The 21,057-nt window shown below is 41.5% G+C and overlaps 1 protein-coding gene across 7 annotated transcripts in view; it reads right to left on the bottom strand.

Moving 5' to 3' along the window:
- Nucleotides 1-21,057, bottom strand: part of LOC114450692 (adhesion G protein-coupled receptor L3) — a 199,247-nt gene that overhangs the window by 135,511 nt on the left and 42,679 nt on the right. For all 7 annotated transcript variants that reach the window (XM_028428972.1, XM_028428978.1, XM_028428979.1 and 4 more), the window contains exon 3: nt 7,511-7,757. In XM_028428972.1, the coding sequence (XP_028284773.1) occupies nt 7,511-7,565 (55 nt within the window). In that variant the 5' untranslated portion in view covers nt 7,566-7,757. The remainder of the gene's footprint in view (nt 1-7,510; nt 7,758-21,057) is intronic.

Genomic DNA, 21,057 nt, shown 5'->3' with positions numbered 1-21,057 from the left:
AAACCCTGTGGTGTTTCCACTGCGAGCTGGTCTGTAAGGTTACTTAGCAATTCTCCTTTCCAGCCTTTCCAGACACCGTACACTGTGCACACACGCGCATGCATTATGCAGTCTAATGTAAACTAACATCCACTGCCACTTGACCTTGCTGTCAATATCTGTCCTCATTAAACACCATTCGGCCAGCTGCAAGTCCACTTTAAATGGCATCATTCAGCGCTTACCAAATTATGCCTGTGCAACCCGGGCGGACTGAGTTGCTAGTCTAATTCATTTATTTGGAAGATATACACAGGCCCCCAGCATGGACACCTATAAAACATGCAGAGGTATTTAACCCAACCCTGCCTTTCTTAATGTTACTGTCATTCATTCCTCCTGGGTTGCAAGCTCTGACAGCAATTTGGCAATGTCAAGCAGTCACTACGGACGCTATGGGCAGCAAAGGCCATTTTTTTATTCCCCCATATCAAGCAGGTATTGATTTTTCACTCATTACGGAAGAACATAAAACAGAGAAAGGGATGTTTGAGCTCCGTGCCAAAAAAGCCACACAGAATATAGAGCGTGGCTGTGTGAGCTAAAAATGAACATCATTGTTTTATCCTGAATTCCAATGCAGTCTGTACATTTCTATTCAAATAAGACAACATGCCTTAACAACATGAGACCATGCAGCTATAAAAAAAAAAATTAGTATGCAGAATGCTGCAATGGAATAAGCTGGCAACCAAATGACAGCTGTGGAGGCCACCCTTAGGGTGAGTGTAAGAATGAAGTTATTTTTTTTTCACATAACTGCAACACCATTATCTATTTTCAGGAAGCCTTGTGTGGCTTATGGGAAAAAGCATAATCCATTCCCAGGAAATAAAGAGGAAAATAAATAAAAAAAAAAATATGTTAAAGCATTAAACTAAATGCTTTTTTAAAGAAAATACATAACAACTTTCATGTGAAGTCGTCGTAAAATTAAACTACACCTTCCGCTGGCCATAAACGTACCTATAGTTTGATTTGAATCTGCAGCTTTCAAGTCCCCAATGTATCTTTCATCATCCTTAAACTTTAGACTAAATGATCACAATTATCATCACAAATGATAGTGCTACATGACATGAAGTACTTCTGAGTGTTACGTGCCGGTATTTGTTGTGTGTATGTCTGTCTCTGTTTTCTGTGCAGGTTTCCAAGTGCTTCCAGTGAACCAAGTGGATCATCCACACCTGAGGCCACTTGGCCCTCGTCAGCAGAAGTATATCAACTGGAGGTGTGCACATGGTCGGGGCCAGTGTGGGCCAACTTGTGGACGCACACACCATGCGTCTTTGCTCTGTCCAGAGGGACTAGAGCATGATAATCAGCGCTGATCTTTTTAGTTTTGCTTTTGTGTTTGATTTACTATTTTGTTATTCGTTTAAGTTAATAAATTTAATTAATAGTCACTGTTTCCGACTGCTGTCTCTCCCTCAGGCCTGGGTAACATTATTGTTGCTTCCCCTTATCCCCTGGACTAACTGGGGAACGTAACAAATGGGGGCTCGTCCAGGATTTCCTACTGAGGGAGAGTTCCAGCAAGGTCTCGGTGACTATGTAGCTTTGTTGTAGCCATGTAGCCTGCTGGAAGCCTTGTGGTGAGTGTGAGCTTTAACCCCATTGACTGTCTTCCCAGTTTAGAATAGGTGAGTGCCCAGCTGGTCTGCTAGCAGTCCTTCCATCGGACACTCTTTTGTTATTTTGCCTTTCTTATTTTCGGAGCTAATCCTGGGTGGGGATCCAGTTCCCTGGCGGGGGTAGGCTTTCCAGGGCCTTGGCCACTGGAGTTCAGCCTTTAAAGACGCCTCGAGCCCGGCACGCTCCAGAAGACAGTTAGGTGAGTTTGTTTGGGCAGAAACTGGGACAGTCTGTGTAGAAACTCTGTATGGTTTAGCTTGTGTGTTAGCATGCGCTTTGTTCGTGTGTTCTCTGCTGCAAGCAGAGGTGTGTTTAGCGTACGCTTCGTCCTTTGTGTTTCTCTGCTGTAGGCAGAGGTGTGCGAGTGTGCACTTTCGTTCGTGTGTTTGTCTGCTGGAGGCAGAGGTGTGTGTGCACACTCGGTTTTCATGTGTGTTAGCGTACGTTTCGTTGTTCTCTGCTGCGAGCAGGGGTGTGTGTTCGCGTGTGCTAAGACTTTGAGTTTCTCTGCTGTGGGCAGAGGTGTTGCCGGGCGTGATTTGTGGTGCTGCCAGCCATAGTAGTGGCTGTGGCGGTAGCGTGTGTGGCCATGTGGCCTGTGATTCCATTAATGCAAAGGCAGAACTGGTTCTCTGGGCAGGACTTTCTGTTTCGTGTAATGGGATCACTTCGTATGTGTTAACCCTCTAGTTGGCAAACCAGGGGTTTGCTTTTATGGGAGGGGGTGTTACGTGCCGGTATTTGTTGTGTGTATGTCTGTCTCTGTTTTCTGTGCAGGTTTCCAAGTGCTTCCAGTGAACCAAGTGGATCATCCACACCTGAGGCCACTTGGCCCTTGTCAGCAGAAGTATATCAACTGGAGGTGTGCACATGGTCGGGGCCAGTGTGGGCCAACTTGTGGACGCACACACCATGCGTCTTTGCTCTGTCCAGAGGGACTAGAGCATGATAATCAGCGCTGATCTTTTTAGTTTTGCTTTTGTGTTTGATTTACTATTTTGTTATTCGTTTAAGTTAATAAATTTAATTAATAGTCACTGTTTCCGACTGCTGTCTCTCCCTCAGGCCTGGGTAACATTATTGTTGCTTCCCCTTATCCCCTGGACTAACTGGGGAACGTAACACTGAGGTTTCGCCAGTATGTTCCTGATCCTGTTTGAGGAAAGCTGTTCGCCAAATGCTAACATGCTAGCACTGTCTTTGCAAGCAAGTTAACATGTTTACATTTTGGTGTCATTCCCCTTTAATCTTTACGATTTATCGTATAATCTTTAAAACATCATTATTTTTGAAATGATTTATTACTATATAAACGTTATATTTTATTGTGTATTGTATCATTACACAGTTGGCTACAATAGTGTCAATAGACTGTCTATAAAGATGGATGACGCAGCTCCGCCTCCACCCGATGTCCAAAAAAATTATAATATTTTGCCTAAAGACCAGAGTATACTTTTACTTTTTATTTGGGTTTGTGTCAAATCCACACACATGGAGGAGGCGGGGTGTATGACCTTCATTGAGGCCAGCCACCAGGGGGCAATAAAGGCATTTTGGCCCCACTAATGCGGAGCTATGGGAGTTATGTTGTCCATTTCTATACAGCGTCTCTGTCAAACAAAGAGCTGAGAGAATTAAACAGTGACTGAATACTGCATCTGACCCATTCATAGAAAGCTAACACACCTGGAGCAGTGGGGGGGCACATCAGCTCAGTTTGGACATCCGTCCATTCATTCTGCCTGCTGGTCTAACTTCCACTACTCCTTACCCTACACATCAGAAGACAGAGACTTACTGTCTCTTCATAGAAAATCAGGCTCCACAAACCCCAAAGCCATTAAACTCCTACTCTGTTTACTTTGAACAAATTAGAAAACAATGCCACTGTAATCCCCACTTTACTCCACCTGAATAAAACACAGCGATCCTTTATCTAACGCCACCTTCTAATGCATACATAATTCACCCCTTGCCCTGAAGTACTGTATCTGCCTGTACCCTGTGCTGCTTTAAATGAATGATTGACATCCACCCACTCCAAATGCCTGCCTATTTTCAATGCTTCAAGAGGCATCTCACAGTCACAACAAAACAGTACATGCCTCAGTAGGCTCTACAAAGAACTTTGTGCTGCTTTGAAATATGAGCTCAAATAAATCATTTGTTTAATTAATTAAGCAAATTAGGCAAATCCAGGGATGCCTTGGCGGATGGAGTCGGTGCCCTGGCACTGGAAGATTAATTAAGTGGATCGGGCAGAAGAAGAGCGAGGCTGACGTCGGAGTTTAATGCTGCTGTTGTTTGGTTAGATGAAGCTAACCTTGGGTGAGGCTGTACGGTCAGAGGAATATGGACGTGTCTGTGCGTCCCTTCTTCTTTTTGCCATTCAGTTAACATTTTTCTACAGACTAAAGCACAGATGTGTCACACACGCAGCCTCATCCATCCCTCTTTACGCACACCAACCCCTGCAGGATGATATCTGCTTCCAGGCTTGATGTATGCACTTGTTTTTGACCACGTCTCTTGGATTTTCTTTAGCTGTCATCCATTACAGTGCGTATGTCTCTGATTCCATGGGGCGGTATTAAGTGGAATGAATATTAAATAATAAAAAAAAAAAAAATCCGTCCCGGAGCATTTTTACATGCACGAGAACAGATGATTAATGTGCTGCTGAGGCGTGGACAGAGGTTTCCATTGTTATTCACTGTTACCAAAACAGTGACAGGGAGGCCTTTTACTTATTTTCAACCCAGTGACAGCATCTGTGATGGAAGTTTTTTATTAATCTTGTGAGACTTTGTAGCTATACACTCACGCACAGCAAACAAAGGGAACATAACTCCACCCACACAGCCACATCCTTGTCACTCTGTAAGCTGCATTCTATCACTTCTTCTTTTTTTCTCTCCACTGCTGTGACACTTGTCCAGAAATATTCCTCAATTTGTGCAAACCGTGAACTGTCAGACAGCTGTGTGTGTGTGTGTGTGTGTGTGTGTGTGTGTGCGCTGACATACAAACAAAGACAAGAAAGGGCAGGATGCTGTTCAGCTTCACTCTCAGCTTAAACAACATATGCATGTGTGTGCATGTGTGTGCATTATCCTGCATGTATGTTGTCATTTTTTTACACTGGGCATGTGGAAACAGTGTCACTCATCATCCATATGTGTGTAAAGCGTGCATGCCTGTGCCTGACTGTATACAGGGACTATAGACACCAAAGTAGGCCAGCATCCTCCAGAGTACACATTTCCAACGCTCAGTGTGAAACGCACGATATGACATTGTGGTGAATATTCCCACTAAAGCTTTCCCAGCTGCAAAACAGTTCACTGGCAACATCTGGCCACATCTGCTTATAGCATCAGGGTTGGGCTGGGTGTTAAATGATTTTTTTTTCTTGATAGAGCTGCCAAATTATTTACTAGGTGTCAAACACTTCATCTCATGGACGTGGATACAGCACAGGCGGCTGATGTCACATATTCCTACAGGATCAATGAGCGGCCGATTATCAGGGAAGCAGAATGATTGATTTAAAGGACCGTGAAGGTGTTTCAGTCCATTTATGGCAAATCATGCATGCACTGACCATGTTCCAAATGGTTCGAATGCCTTAGAAGATTGATGAATTCTGTTTTTTTTTTTTTTCTAAAAGCAGGGGAATGTAGGAAAATACAGACTGAGAGCAGAGAGCACTATGTTATGCTTAGGGATCTGTAACACTGCATTAATATGATCTGTGTTAGATTTGTGGTTGGGCTAAAACATGCACAAAAATACATAAAATAAAATAAAATAACACACTTTACTTCCTTTAAATAAACTGGCTGTCACAGGGCGTCTACAGCTGACTTTTCTCACCTCCGTCTGTTTGAAAACACTTCACATCCATCCCCCTGAGACACCTTCTAATAGGCTACAGTCAGTATTGTCCAGCCACTGATGCTTTATTTGACACTCTTCTCATTAGACAACATTCTTGTTTTCTTTCTTTAAAAAGGAGCCGTGGGGTGGGGGTGCTTACGTAATATCAGATGGACGTGTCTATTTTAGACCACACTTTGCAGTCAATGCTAATCAAGTAAAAGGTCAAGAGGACCATTAACAGTGACCACACACAAGCTGTGAGACATAAATATGCTAAGACGTGAATGGATACACTTTCTTTTGTGTTGCTCCTGCCAGTATTATGTATTAGTATAAAGGGGTGATAACAACATTACATTATGTTACTGCCCTGAACAAGATGACGTAGAAGGATGAAGCAGAGATGTTTCTATTCTATTTCATCAAAACCTATTTGCTAATACTTTTACACGAGAAATAGAAAATCCAACCTTATCTCACTTACTATTCTGAGGAATTAATATAACACTTTGAAGCTTAACTGAGTGTAATTTGATTTGCCCAGGTAAAATAATGGGGATAAATCTGTTTAAATATCTGAGTGGACTTTTTTTCAAACACAGACCACAGATGTAATGAATGTAGGTGGAACTCTAGATGCATTTTGTTAACAATAAATAAATAAATAAATAAATAAACCACTTTTTACATACCACTTTCTTAAAATCAATTTAAACATTCTTGAAGCTAAAACATAAACTAGCTATAGATCCTACTTTGGCAGCTCGAGTCCTTGCACATAAATTAAAATGTGATTTATTCTGCTGCCATAGTTGGGTTTCAACCAGACAATAAAAGCTAGAGCGCTAAGCTAACAATGCACAAGACAAATAAAGCTTCTTAGCTAGCTCGACTAAATTAGCACTGCTAGATTTGTATAGCTGCAGTCATCACCAGGTTTTTTTTCTGTTTTTTGTTTTTTCCCCCAGAGAGCATACTGAAGCGTCTTTAATGAAAAGTGAACATTTTCATTTTCAGGTTGACTTTTAAAGAATGCCTCTTACATCAATAAGTCTACCTCCACTCAATAAAGCTCTCTGAAGTGATATATGACATAACGCAGCCCTTGACCTCGTTTCTATTGAGCATTGAAGATAAACTAATGACGCTCGGGAAGTGTGCCTTCATTAGCATTGAATGGTGAACCCAGTCGCCCCCTGCCACACTACACAGAAATCACAGCACAAAAAAACAATTCAATTACTACCATTAATTGTTTTAGCCATATCAAATTAACATTTTTATGGGCCATTGCCCCAGTCCCAACACTCACTACTAAAACCCCGCGAACCACCAGACCACCACCATTGACATCTTTTAATCTGAATTTAAATGACTTCATCTACTTTGCCTCCGAAGCAATCACATAAGGCCAAAGGGAAACACAACTGCTTCCGTTTACTGAGACGTGGAAGAAGAAAGACAAATGAATCTTAAGATCTGAATGCATGAATTGATAAAGACATGTATATTTTTCTGCTTCTGCATCCTCTATGAAAGAGTGTTAATTCTTTGAAAGTAATTTCAGTTCATTTCTATTGCCAAGAGAGCAAGAGACGGAGCCAGGAGAAAGAGGGACAGATATAAAAATAGATTAGAAATCAGAGAGGGAAACAGACAGAGAAAGCACCAGAAGTGTGGAAAAAAAAAAGTTTCAATGAGTTTAGGGAGTTAAGAAACAGCTAATTAGCGAGAGGAGCTAGATAGACTGCAAGAATGAGACAGACATAAAGTCAGAGGCTTTTATCGCAGTTGGCTGGCAGAATCTGGCACTTAAACAGCAAACGGATGAAATTCTGATACGGCTTCAAACCATGCCAATCACAGAATGCAAAGGGTTCAGTATGTTTTTGTGCCCACATCTGCACATCCACACAGACACAAACACTCGATCTTAATGAGCCAAACTCACCCAGTGCGGCTGGTGCGAAGAGGCTGGCGAGGACTAGCAGGCGTGCGGTCCACATGGCCTCCTCCTCCTCCTCCTCCTCTTACCGCCCGCTGCTGAAGGTCCCAGATGAACTCAGTACTCAGTCTTTTGCTGGCAAAACGCACCGATTGGGTGCTTCCTTTTAATGGCACCGCTCCCTTCCACTGCGCCACTCTTCCCTGCAAGACCACGAATCCCGTCGCTCCGATTCCAGCTGCTTTCCGAAAATCTGTCACAAAATAAATAAATAAACACAAACGCACATATTAGCCGAGCAGCGAGTCTTTCTTTGTCTGGAAAACTTCTCATTCCTTTTTTTACGAGAACAATAGGATTGTTGTCTTTTACTGTAAGAAACACAGCAGATGGATTGCACCATGGCTTTATCATCCGTATGCACGGTCCTTATGGCGCTGTGGGTTTCAAGTTGTCATCAAGTGGCACAGTGCAAGTTGCTCAATATTCAGTCAGCCGAGCTTTTACCGGGTGTGATCAACCAAACACAAGACAGTGTGAACCACAAAATGTATTTTGGGATATTCTGTTGTTGTTGTTTGCTCGTCGAAGTGTTAACTCCCCCACCTTACCAACAAATCACTCCCACAGAGAGGCAAGGAGTGAGTGATGAAGCACACACTGTTTGGGGCTTTAGAGGACAACAATGTGTGTGTATATATATATATATATATATATATATATATATATACACTGTGTATGCCTATGCATGCACATATGTGCTCCAGACCTGGTGGTAATTGACATAAGAAACGCAGTGGTGTTTTCTCTTTCCTGTGGGCACGAGCCATAACTTCACAGTTTGAGTTTTTGCACCTGTGAATGTTTTTGCATGCCATAAGAAAAGACTACTGTGCTCCCAGGCTGCACTCCAACAACTAAGCAGATAAACAAAGGGGCGCTCTGAGGTGGACGTCTGAATCTACAGTAATGTATTACTATAGTGGTGTATGGATCATCTTGTTTTATATAAACTGGAAAAAGGTTGCTGAGACATTGAATTTGATTTGCATGACTGCAGGACGGATCCACAATACTGAAGACGGATAGTCTGCTGTGTGTTTTTTAGCATCAAAAGCTGCTAGCAGAGAAGCTGTTTACCAGCATAGTGGCTATTCATTAGCATTCTTTCAACACTGCAAGTTTAATTACACACTTTAATACGTTCAATTCACTACAGAAGCTCACAATGTTCTTTGTGGACAGACAAACAGAAAAACAAATAAGTGACTATAACATAGCATCCATCCAAATGGGGCTGAATAACATTGGCATATCAGCAGAAATGTTACATCTAATGGTGGATTAACACTATATCTTGATGTGATTCCTAAGATTAGCCCCATATAAATTCGATAACATTCATGTGTATAGGTTGTATAGGCTGTAATAGAAAATTTCACAGTAGTGTGGCCTGTTTAAAAGTGTGACATGGTCCATGACACAAACTACAGTTTGTACGTGACACAAGCACAGTTGATAGAGGGTCTTGAATCTCTATTCCTATGTGATCCATGGGATTATCCTCACATCATGATATTAAGGTTAAGTCAGCCTTAATGATTAGGACAACCAAACCTTTCTATTATCCTTTATCATCCATCACTATGATCTGCTGCAGAAATGTAATCTCTGCACAATAATGCAAGCCAAACACAGGAGCGCACATGATGCTGCTGCCCTCCACACAAGCATTATTGTTGCTATAACATTGTAAGTACAGGAAGGTCAATACACAACAGGACCTGACTGTCTTTAGCTTACGTCATCCACATTCATGTCCAGTCCATGCAGCTTTAATTCCCACAGTATGTTTTCCCCATTTCAGAATCTAGCCCCCTAATCCCGAATCAAAAATCCAAAGATTAGAGTAATCAGATTGTTTAAGCAGATATTAATGTGCTTAACAGAAGGGCAGAAAGCCCATCATGATGTCTCCACATGAGAAGACCATTTGGGCCATATTAAGAGGTTAAATGTCGACGTGCTCATCATCTTGGCAGACGTCCACGAGTGAACAAAACCAGAGCTTGTACAACTTGACACCATCCACTGTACTGCTCTGTTCACTTCATTCCTCTTTGCAAGAGTATAAATGACTAGAGGACGTTAAAATAGCATTATTTGATCAAAAGCACATCCTTTTGAGTAAACAGTGCTTTTAATAAAACGCTTTGACAGCTGCAGGGAAGCTAAATTAAATGCAACATCAAATCCGATGCTGTAACTCCCTTGACAAAAACATTATTCTTGGAATAATCACATCCAAATACACTGTCCAAGCGGTAAATTGGACCTGAGGTTTATAGCCTTGGACAAACTACTGTAGAGGCAGAGATGCAGGCACGGAATTGTCAGACAAGAAAATCTATGACTAAATTCCACGGTATGATTGTTGGCATATGGCGTTTTGTTTTTTTATTTTTCCTCTAAACTTCCACTAAAAAAAAAATGCAGGAAGCCAGCAGCAGGAGATAGAGGCTGTTTCTATGGAAGGAGACAATGAGAATTTGTGTGTATGTACTGTATCTCACAGCACAACTGATAAAGCAGCAATTTCTCGCACAGGTGTTACTTAAGAAATTATCACATAAAATGAAAAACACTATCACAGTGGTTAATTTGCTCTCCATAAAAAAAAAGAAAAAAAAAACCTGTGGGCTTAGGTACAGGAACTGCTATCAGCCGCCAAAAGAAAACATCATAAAATACATATTTATGAGAAAGCCTTGGACCCCGTTCAATGAAAAAAAAAGGGGGGAGAAAAAAAGACAGAGCGGGAGTCCGGCATTGCCAACTCGTCTTGTATTCCAGAAGGAGCCTTATGATACATTATGGTGCTGACGTTTCAAGGGTACTTGTTCTGAGGGGGGATTTAGGATAGCTCCCTCAGATAAGCTGGCCAACATTTAGCAGACCTAGCAACAACTGCAGCGTCTGTTCTCAGTCACATCAAGGAGACTTCTTCATCGCCGTTTTCGACGGAACAACATTTTATAATCAGCGATGTGGTTTGTGTTGTTTTAGTGATGTGCCAACAGGGCCCAGATCAAACGTGACATTTTTAATTAAGTAACCGACTTTTTTTGGGGGAGCCAGTGAGAGAAAAGGTGGGATCATGTGACAGAAAAAGATGAAGCAAACAGCATGCGAAAGGCACGAGACTCTATTGAAGATAGAATAAGGTAGAATCCACTGATGAGAGAGACACCTGTGGTTGGAAGATGAACTGCAGCAAAAGCAAGCTTCCTGGGATATTTTTTTTCACGTGTTCCTAGTTTTGTACAGTCCAATGCCAATAACCCAATTAAAACAGATTATAAAAAGTCTCTGACTAAAATCCATGTTAGCTCATGTTAAGCTAACTAACAAACTCTATATATAAGCTCTATAAAACTCTATATAAACTCTTAACAGTGATTTACTTAGGTTAACCTAAGCAAGCAAGCTAAACTCAGGTAGCTTACTTCAATTGGTATGGAATTGGGATTAGGTACTTCTTAAAGTTAGCCATGGTAGATCTGTTAACATTTGAGATCATTTCTTCAGAGGGCATATATATATTTATATATCACAGAATAGAGGTTATACTGAACACATTTGTTAAATAATGTGTGGCAATGTTGCAAATGTCAAAAACGTGTTGATGAAGATTCTCAGTCATCCAGGTCATCATACGTAGAGAAGATTGAAGCAAGGCGTCTGGACTTGTAGAGTTTTCTTGAAGACATTTCACTGCTCATCCAAGCAGCTTCATCAGTTCTAGAGTTGCAGAACTGATGAAGCTGCTTGGATGAGCAGCAAAACGTCTTCAAGAAAACTCTACAAGTCCAGACGCCTTGCTTCAATCTTCTCTACAAATGTCAAAAACACCCCTCTGGAAAGGTGTTGAAGACGCTCCCCGTTAATACGTGATTTCAGTGTTAAAAGCTACAGAAGATGTTTGGCTTCGCTGATTTACTACTAAACACCTCCTGCAGTCTTGACATCGATAATACTCCCCTGCTTCTCCAACTGGGTGAGACTCAAATGTGTTATCTTGTAATTAGGCAAGCTGTGTGACTGCTTTGTCAATGACACAACACCTGATATAAAAAAAATAAATAAATAAAATCTGGTAGGCAAAAAGGGAACATAAATAAATTCTACACACAAAGAAATATACTGGTGCTTTGGTTTTTGCTGCGGTACCTGTCACACCACAGTGTAATTTCTCTCATGGAATATTGTTGCAGGCCATTTCATATATTTTATTAAAACATTGGTTTGCCTTCCTGCCATAAATTGTCCCGGGCTTCCCCCTTTTATTTCTTCCTCCAATTCCTGAGTGCAAGTGAAATTGCCAGAAGTCAAATACAGTACTCTGGTACTTTTTTACATGCACTTTACATATTTAAATACACAACTACACAAGTTTACATAAGAGTCACCATGTCTGTGTTGTGAGGCTGAACAAACTCAGTGAGTTCAAGCAAACAAGCAAAAACAATTTATTTTAAAAAATGAAAATATTTTAGAATAAAACGAGGTCATAAGAAATTAATATTTTTTTGTATTCAATATTTAAATGTCAGATAAAAAGGCATGAATCTGTAGCCTTGTAGTAATGGGCTGTCAGAGCATCATGTGATGTTGGTAGCATGCACAGGATTTTAATTGATTTGGATTGGCAGGTTTAGCCAATACTACAAGATACATGAAAATATATGATCTTATAGGGAAATTTGATTATAAAAATTAAAAAAAACATGAAAGCATTTTAGTTCAAAGCTGTGAAGACATTAAAGACACAACCATAAAACACCATTATATATGTATATCTATGTATAATAACCTGTAACTGTGCATCATCATGTTTTGTTCACTTAGAATGAGAGGTGGTTGCATTGCACAACCTCACCAATAGGTGTCACTAAACTTGACGCACAGGTCCTTTAATTAATTCCGAGATTATAAATTTGCATGAACATTTTCAAAAGATAATTTTCAGAAAATAAGATGAAATTCGACAAAATCCAACAACTCCAATCTGTAGGGACACATAATGCATTCAAGGTTTAAATCAGCGGAACACTTTCTCACAGGGGTTCTTTAATCCAGTCTTGTTAGATGACTCTTAACTTGTAATATCAGGCCATACATTTTCATATGATGTCTTTTTTTTAATGTTAGATATGAATTCCTTAACATGCAGCCATCTCCTCTCTGTAATATAAAAGGTGCGATCGCACTGATGCACATCACCACCCGCAGGCATTTCTCCATCTGTCACTTCCTGACCTGAGGAAACCAAAGATGATCCTTATTAATCCAGAGGCGTTCCATACAATGCCGCCGCAACAAAGTAAAACCTGATCCTCCATGTTATCTGATGGGGGGGGCAAACTAAGTATGATGTTACTAGTCACGCCTGCTTGAAGCCCTCCCACGTTAACAGTATGTAATGAAGTGGGATCGTGTTGCCGGGTTAAGCACCATGTCTCAGATTTTCAACTGTTTCATGTCCAGATGCTTATCACACCAGCAGGGAGGGCTTGGTAATTTTTATGAGACATGCAAATGAAGTGTCTCTTACAAAATGAATATTAATCAAGCGCACTGTCTGCATACAGTATGATTGATGAGCACTCACTCGGAAATCTAAGGAGATGAGCCGAGATGATTAAAAGTGAGACGATCCTTTCCTTCAAGAGTTAAAAGATGATTTTTTTTTCCCACTTGGTTAGGCTTCCAAACCTTGCTGATGGTTTAAAATTGAGCGGTCAATTTTATAGTGCTAAACACAGCTCATGTCATAATCATGCTTTTCTAATGTGAGCTGAGAGGTGTGAGAGAGTGCTCTTTTTACAGGAACCGTGCGCATCCCTGAAGCTTGACAACATGAGCAGAAAGGCATTCACTCATTCACAATTGCCTTTCCACAAGGGACACTAACACAGCTAGCCAGTGACAGGTAGATAATAGCGCTAACTTTAGCCTGCACAGTCGCTGAATGGTCCAATATGATAGGCTTGTTGAGTGTGACTGATGGCCTGGGTTATATAATGGGACCATACCTACACCCTGCCATACACACACAAAAGGCAGCGTAACCCCTCCTGACACACACACAGAGCACTTCCTAACTAGAAGACAATACAACACACAAACCATTAGAGGAAATTACTTGCACACAATAAAAAAAAACAGGGGTACAAAACAAATAAAAACAAATTACCATTACAAATATTTAACAGTATACTCAGGCATTCTGTATGGATGCGTCTCCACAAAGGGAGTGGAATAAAATCACAAAGGGCCGTAGCGCACATACAGTCGGGTGAATAAATTGCAGATAGATGCGTCGTTTAAATGCAGGCCAAATCTGCCTTGAGACAGTTCTCCATTATAATGCAAAGCTCAGACACTATCCATTTTCTCCCTTCTTTCCATCCTCCCTCTCAGCATATCTTGCTTAATGCAGCACGAATGCATCTCGGACAAAAAGGAAGACAGAGAGGAGGAGGAGGAGGAGGAGCATAAGGCAGGACAGGAAAGAGAGAGGGATGGACTATCATAAAGTGGAGAGGAGAGGATAAAAAGATAGAAGGGATGGAGATTGATTAAAAACAGAAAAGGCGCAGACGGAGATGAAAAGGGGGAAAAAAATATTTCACTAATATATGAAGGCCATTTATTGGTTTCGATGTACAGCTTCAGCTGCTGCCGCTATAGTGGCTCAGGTGGGCAGGTTACCATGACAACATTACCTGTTGGCCATTAATCACCTACCAGGAGCAATTGGCATGCTGTGCCCACAAACCCTGCAACTCATTATGTGGCCAGGATTGATTTTGGATGTGAGCTAAAAATGCAGCATATTATATGACTGCAGGAAAGCAGATATTTCTCATAGGAGGAAAAATGCTCACAATGTATACGAAAGGACCAGCAAAACATGGTGACCTCAAAGTTAAACCCTATAAGGCCGCTGGGGATGTATTGATTCCTTTCTAGACAACAGCGCCAATATATTGCCATTGTATTATGCTTACAGCAGCTATTTTCAAAGATACAGATTGACAGCGCTGGCAGGGGTTATGGACATGGTTGCTATGTTGTTAAAAACACCACGACCTCATCTTGCAGTGACATTCGCAGTCAAATTCATGATCCCTAGTGGATTAAGTCCACAGAAATGCGGTGCTTGAATTCTCATCACAATAAGGTTGGCACCATGTTATTTTTCCAAACACTATTGATTGACTTTTTCATTAAAATGTCCTAACAAATATCAGCCTTTGCTTTCAGTGCTAATGAAGTATTAGCATGGTGCCATAGCAACAACTTTCAGAACTGAGGAATGATGCCCATGCGAAAGAGTTGCAGTTCCACCAATGGCCTCTGGGTGCAGACTCACGCCCACCCTACCTCTTTCGGTGGACTCAGATGCCGCCATCATGAACAGTCAGAGCCTCCGACAGGGTCAAAATTGTTGTTTAGAAACCCATGGGTGACGTTACTTACGGTTAACCCCTATTTTTGTTAGTAGAAAAAAAAATTAAGGGTACATTAGCATCCTGAAATTAGCATTTAGCTAAAGTTACCACTGAGGCTAAGAACAGCCTCACAGAACTTTTGTCTTTAGATAGTGGGTGTGAGGTTCTTTGAAGAGCCTCCATCCAACAATCTGTTGTGAATGTCTCACCGGTCGTCCACAGCTGTCCTTGTCTGTGACCACAAAGGGCACAGACAGACTGTGAATGGTTAGTTCTGATTGCTATGACTGCCCACTTGATGGATAACATATGGTCAAATGACAGTTGCATACCGCACGGAGTGCTGCGACTATTAGCCATAAAGCTCACAAGGAAACACAATACAAGCCGCACCCTTTCATGTGTGAAACAAAGCAGAAGCCATTTTTCTAATTACTGGTGTCATTTATCAGCACAGTCTGTGACTCCATGTTTGGAGAGGCATCTGTTCACCGGAAGATCTCTATTTACTTCCTTTGTATTTGTATTTGACTTTTTCAGGTCTCAATTTCCTTCCATCTTGTATTCCCTCTAACTGCATTTGCATAATTTTCCAATAGACACTTCATTCCCTGCCAGATTTGAGAAGGTGAAGGAAATCACACACACACACAGGCAGTCACACACAGGCAGTCGTGCACAAACAACAACAGCAATTTCAGCTCAGCCTCCGATTCAGGGGTACAGCAAATTCCAATGTCAATAACACTGATCCCAATGGTGCATGTATTTCAATATCATTATCTGATGCTGAGCCAAGTGCACAGAATATAATGAAATCTTAAAACATGAATTGCAGAGCATCCCTGGCTGGGCAAATGTGTTGCACATTATGTATCATGCTGCATTCAACCAAAAAGTCTTGATTACAATGTTAATTCTGCCTTCCGTCTGGTCCTGCATGTCTGTGTTAGTGTTGTTGACCACAAATTGCAATGGTGTGTGGAGGTGGCATAGTGATTGTAGCACGAGTGTTACCGATGGCAAGAATATGTTGTAAATGGTCTGGAAATGAGAGGTATGACTGTGTCACAGGCAGCCACAGTGGTCACAACCGCAGGGAATTCAAATGGGTTCCACCTGGACTCCACTCACAGCTCAATTAGAGGCAGAGCATGAGCGGGAGAGGAAAGCGGGGGGAGTGAAAGAAGAAAGACATAACAGAAACGTGTTTATCTACACGTGTGCGTCCATCAACGGCCACTAAATGTACAATTTATAGATGTAAATCAAAGCCAGGAAAGATGTGGTGCACATTAACAAAACTGTTGAATGACAGAAAGCAGAAACCGGAGAGGAAAGTAACTGTGTGGTAGCGTGAATCATTCACCACTGCGTCACTCTTTGCTAACCAGGATGTTTATCATAGATAATGGTTGTGCAAAAACTTACCAGAATTTAAGTGAGTCTAAAGCTGGTTTTACACAGACGCCGCAGCCTGTGTGTGACAACACAAACGTATAAATTAATCCGGTGGAATGTAAAAAACAGAACTTACCGCAGAAAGTTACCCACAACTAATTTTCCAGTAACTGTTTGTGCAACTCACAAGGCTGGAAGACTCTGGAAGGTACACACAAGATCACACCATGTCACAAAAGCTGAGCTATTTTCTGATTGTACTATGAAGAATCATAGAGGAGGAGGTGCATTTACTGTGGTAAACACAGGTCCCAAAAGAAGACATTATTCAATAACTACGCCTGTGATTATGACTAACTTAAATTAAATATAGATCTAATGTAACATTAGGTGTAACTAAAGATAAAGCTAAACACAAATCTTATTAACCTCTCCTATGGGTGTGTGTTCCATTTGTGATACTTACTATAACAGGCCTGTAAGTAAAACAAACCACAATACTAAAAAATACCACAGCTTTTTTCACCATATTTGTCCCTTCTGAGGCTCCATATGAAAGATCAGCTAAACAACAAACATTTAATACTGAAAGACAGCTATGATCAGGATGATCCTGCCTCTACCAGGATCTGCTTCTTGATTGTTTCTCTTTAAATGTTTAACTGACACAAACGTGATTATCCATGAAAAGAATAAAGTGAAAGTTAACACAAAGGATTTATTGTTCAGTCAAGACAAACCTTTGCTCTGCCCGTGAAATGTTCAGATCTTTGCAATGTTCCCGAAAGTGCAAATATCAGAATGAAAATGTGAACGAATATTGTTCAAAATATTATATATATGTACAAAATATTGTGCTGCGTTTACCTGTAAGAAGTCATTATTGATTCTGTGACACCTGTACTGAGTGTGTGATGCCTTCTTTGTGACAGCTTTTACCTGACTTATCTGTGACAGTGAAAGAACAGGTTTACATTTTTGTTCTATCACAGGGAAGGGAGCTTACTTTGATAAACTTCAACCACCGATCAGTGCTGATCTACATCCACTGGCTTGTTTTTACTTTGACCTGGATGAAGGTGAAGCGGCTCGACCGCAATGCTTAACCTGAAATAGTTTAAAAATGTAGCACGTCTACACGAAAACATGAAGAATGTGAGCCAAACCAAAGTAAAACACACCAACCACTCCAGACTTGCTCTCTGTGGTCAACAACAGTCCATTCCTTTGTTGAATCAGAGGCGCTCATTCACCTGGTGTTTAAAAGTAAATAATCATCTAAACATAGTTGACACCGAGGTCAGGGGTCATCGGGGTGAATTGCTTTGTAGGCTCCTTTTGTGTTGCCTTGCAGCCTTTCAGAAAATGCTGGTTGAAATGTGAGAGAGCGTCTCTCACGGAGACCTCGGTGACCCAGGCTTTGCAGTGATCGATTAGCGAGCAAGGATAAACTGGCAAATGTCTGGTTGACTGACTTCTCAGCTTGTTCACAAGGAGGAGAAGAATGCGGACGCTGCTGAGAGATGAATTTTATTTTGGTTTTGGTGTTTACACACTTGACTTTCAGCCCACGCAGACTGCTGCTTTCAACCACCAGCGCCGAGATCCTATGAACCACTTCCGGATAATTACGGCCCAGATCACCAAGAGAATCCCAACTCGTTGCCAACTTCCTCCTTTTCCTGTCTTCCAATGCTTAGATATCCATCTATAATTGGGCTTTTTTTGTTTGTTTTTTCAAGCTGTAGGCAAAGAGGTGCCTGCAGAGCAAAGTATTGAAGAAGTGCAGAGAGCTGCAGGAGACTCACTCCGAGTAACACAGAATGGAGTTTGATGAAAGTCTGATTGGTCTGGGCAAACATCCTTGTGGGGTATGTCTCCGGACAAAGAGAGCAATACTCTCCACTCTTGTGAAGGCGAATGCTCTCAGGTCTGACAAATCACAGCTGACCTCAAGGTGCCTGGTCTCGACAGCAGGGTTATAACAACCTCAATCTAAATGTCTCTGGAATTTGAAAGCACCTTTTTCCTCTGCTGCTCTGCCACACATTATTGTAAAATTTTTTTATCAGGCATCATCTTCTTATTAAACAGCTATAGTGCTGTATAAACACTCCTTTTAATGGAGTATTCGTGTAATAGACTAACATGCTGTGCGACTGACACAAAAAGCCATTTAGGATGTACTAGTTTAATTTCACTAGATGCTGACTAATTTTAATCAAGCCATTAAAAAATACATGTAAAGTACAAGTTTGCAAACACAAGAGCTTTAATGAAATGCTAACGAGGGCCATGCAAAGGGAGAATAGCACTGACATCATGCTATCAATTGTAGTTCAGTACGGTGAGTCGAGTTCGTGTGACGGATCAAATCAGAAGACCTTTGTGTTTTTATGCACTCGGACACACTTCAGGGAGCCGCATGAAAACGCACACGCATACACACACACAATCCAGTGACCTTGCCCTGTGTCTCTTGGCTGAACGGCAGAATGTGTTTGGGTTGGACTCAGCAGGCAACCTTTCTAAATCTAAAAGTGGAGGTCTCCCGGGGTGAAGCAGCCACACAACGGTCGGGGGTAGTTAGCGAATGTCAAAGTACAGAACCAGACTGTAAACCCTGGCTTTTACAGTTCTGTGATTGGAGCTTACATACATGTGAGCACACACACACACACACTGGAGGCTGCTACGCTGGCCTGCAGGAAAAGACTTAAGAAAGCACAATATGAATTGAAATAAAGGGTTTGCAAAGATGGACCTGGGGAGCGTAACAATTGCGGTATGATTGGAATGGAAAGCATAATAAAAAGCTTTGCACCCAGATGCTCCGTAGCAAATGTAATATTGTGTGTTTGTTGGCAGCTTGGATGCAGTTCATACTCTTTCACTTCCCTACCCTCATGCTCTCTTCGTTCTTCTGCCTTTGGCTCTGTAAAACACACTTTAATTGACATGGCGTAGCAACATCAGGACTGGCGACCCAGGTTCAGATCCTAATTGCACCCTGGTTATGCGCCACAGCCACAAACACCACTGCACAGAAACAGAGCAAAAAAAACAGGAAGCCAGTAATTGCTTTTGACTTTCCAGGCTAAAACAACCAAATGTGCGGAAATATTGTAAAACCAGTCAGAGCGAGGCTGCCTCCTGTTTATGTCGACAGTACAAAGGAGGACTCTTAGCTGATGGCATTGGCCTTCGTCTGATCAATACTGCATGTGTCGATGCTGAGATTTTAATTTGGCCCATAAGGTTTAAGAGACCACATCCGAGCAGCCAAAGTAATGATTTCTTCCAACCAATACCCAATCTTTATATCGTCTTTGCAGACAATTAATGAACACATTCATGTCTCAATAATAAACTCCAGTCACTGACAATGATACCTTTTTAGCCACAATAATGGTTTGATTCATACATCGAAACAGCTATAGGACAGATTGCAGTGACATTTTATCTACATGTTCATAATCCCCAGAGGATTATACAGGAAATATTGAGTCATTGTGTGGTTGTTTTTCTTGGCTGACAAGTCTTGATAGATATAAGTAATCGATATTTGTGTTTTCAGGATGGTGGATCACTTTTAGCAAGGTCACCAGATCACAAAACAGACTTTTAAAAATTACACTAATTATCTCTAAGGCATGTATAGGGTGTGCACTGATCACATTTCAAACATGTGGAGGACTGCCAGTGATTTGTTCGTTGAGGTTCTAAAACAGTTTATATCTGTTCTTTCTTAATCACATGTCAGTGACACATACATTGACAGTGTGAGAATGTTAGCTTAAAACCTCACCATGCTTGGGTAATGCTTTATTATCCTCTGACAAATGTTCAGACTTAACGCAGTTGCCATAGTCCCCATTTGTTGCAAATTTACAGAACCTGCAGTGGTTCGTTGTGCATCACTGGCATCCCTCTTTCATCCAAAACCATCTGAGGCAGAAAAATACTCAGTCCCTTCTCTGTGGAGTCCTGTCAGCAACCTTCCACTGGGGTGCCCAAAGCTCACTTGAAGGGGACTTTCCACCCCTCCATCCTTTCCGTTTTCATTCTCCTCATTTCATTTTTGTATCAATCCGACACTGGAATGTTATTCAACCTGCACAACAGGCCATCAGGAGTGTGGGGGGTGGTGGTCTAGGTACTTTTAAAGAAAACTCTGAAACTCTACCCTACCCAGCATCCTTTGACAAGCAACCCCCACTCCCAAGAAGCCAGCCAAGGCAAAGCAGATATTTGCTTATACATCACAAATGCAGGGGAGTCTATTTCTTTCTTGGACATAGAGCAAAGAGGGGTCTCTGGGACTCTCTAAATGTCTGGCACATAATTCCGGGACCAGTTGGTTTCAGCTCAAGGGGGAGTCTGGGGTAAGTAGAGGGAGGGATGGTCTCAGCTCTGACACAATGCCCAATACACGCAGCTGACGCCTCAGGCTGGCAAGTCTAACAACATCATCTGCGCAAGAGACGTAACTGGTGGATCTCATATTTATTACCCAATATGTCCATCGGGAGGGGCGGAAATATTATGACTGCAGCCAGCACCACAATGATTGTGTCAAGAATTTCAGAATGGATATAGTTAGGCAACTCTTGGCAAAGCTGAGCATACAAATTG

The sequence above is a fragment of the Parambassis ranga genome, chromosome 18 (assembly GCF_900634625.1).
Source record: "Parambassis ranga chromosome 18, fParRan2.1, whole genome shotgun sequence".
NCBI classification, from domain to species: domain Eukaryota; kingdom Metazoa; phylum Chordata; class Actinopteri; family Ambassidae; genus Parambassis; species Parambassis ranga.
The sequence above is the reverse complement of the archived record's forward strand: the minus strand, read 5'-3'. Positions and strand labels throughout refer to the sequence as shown.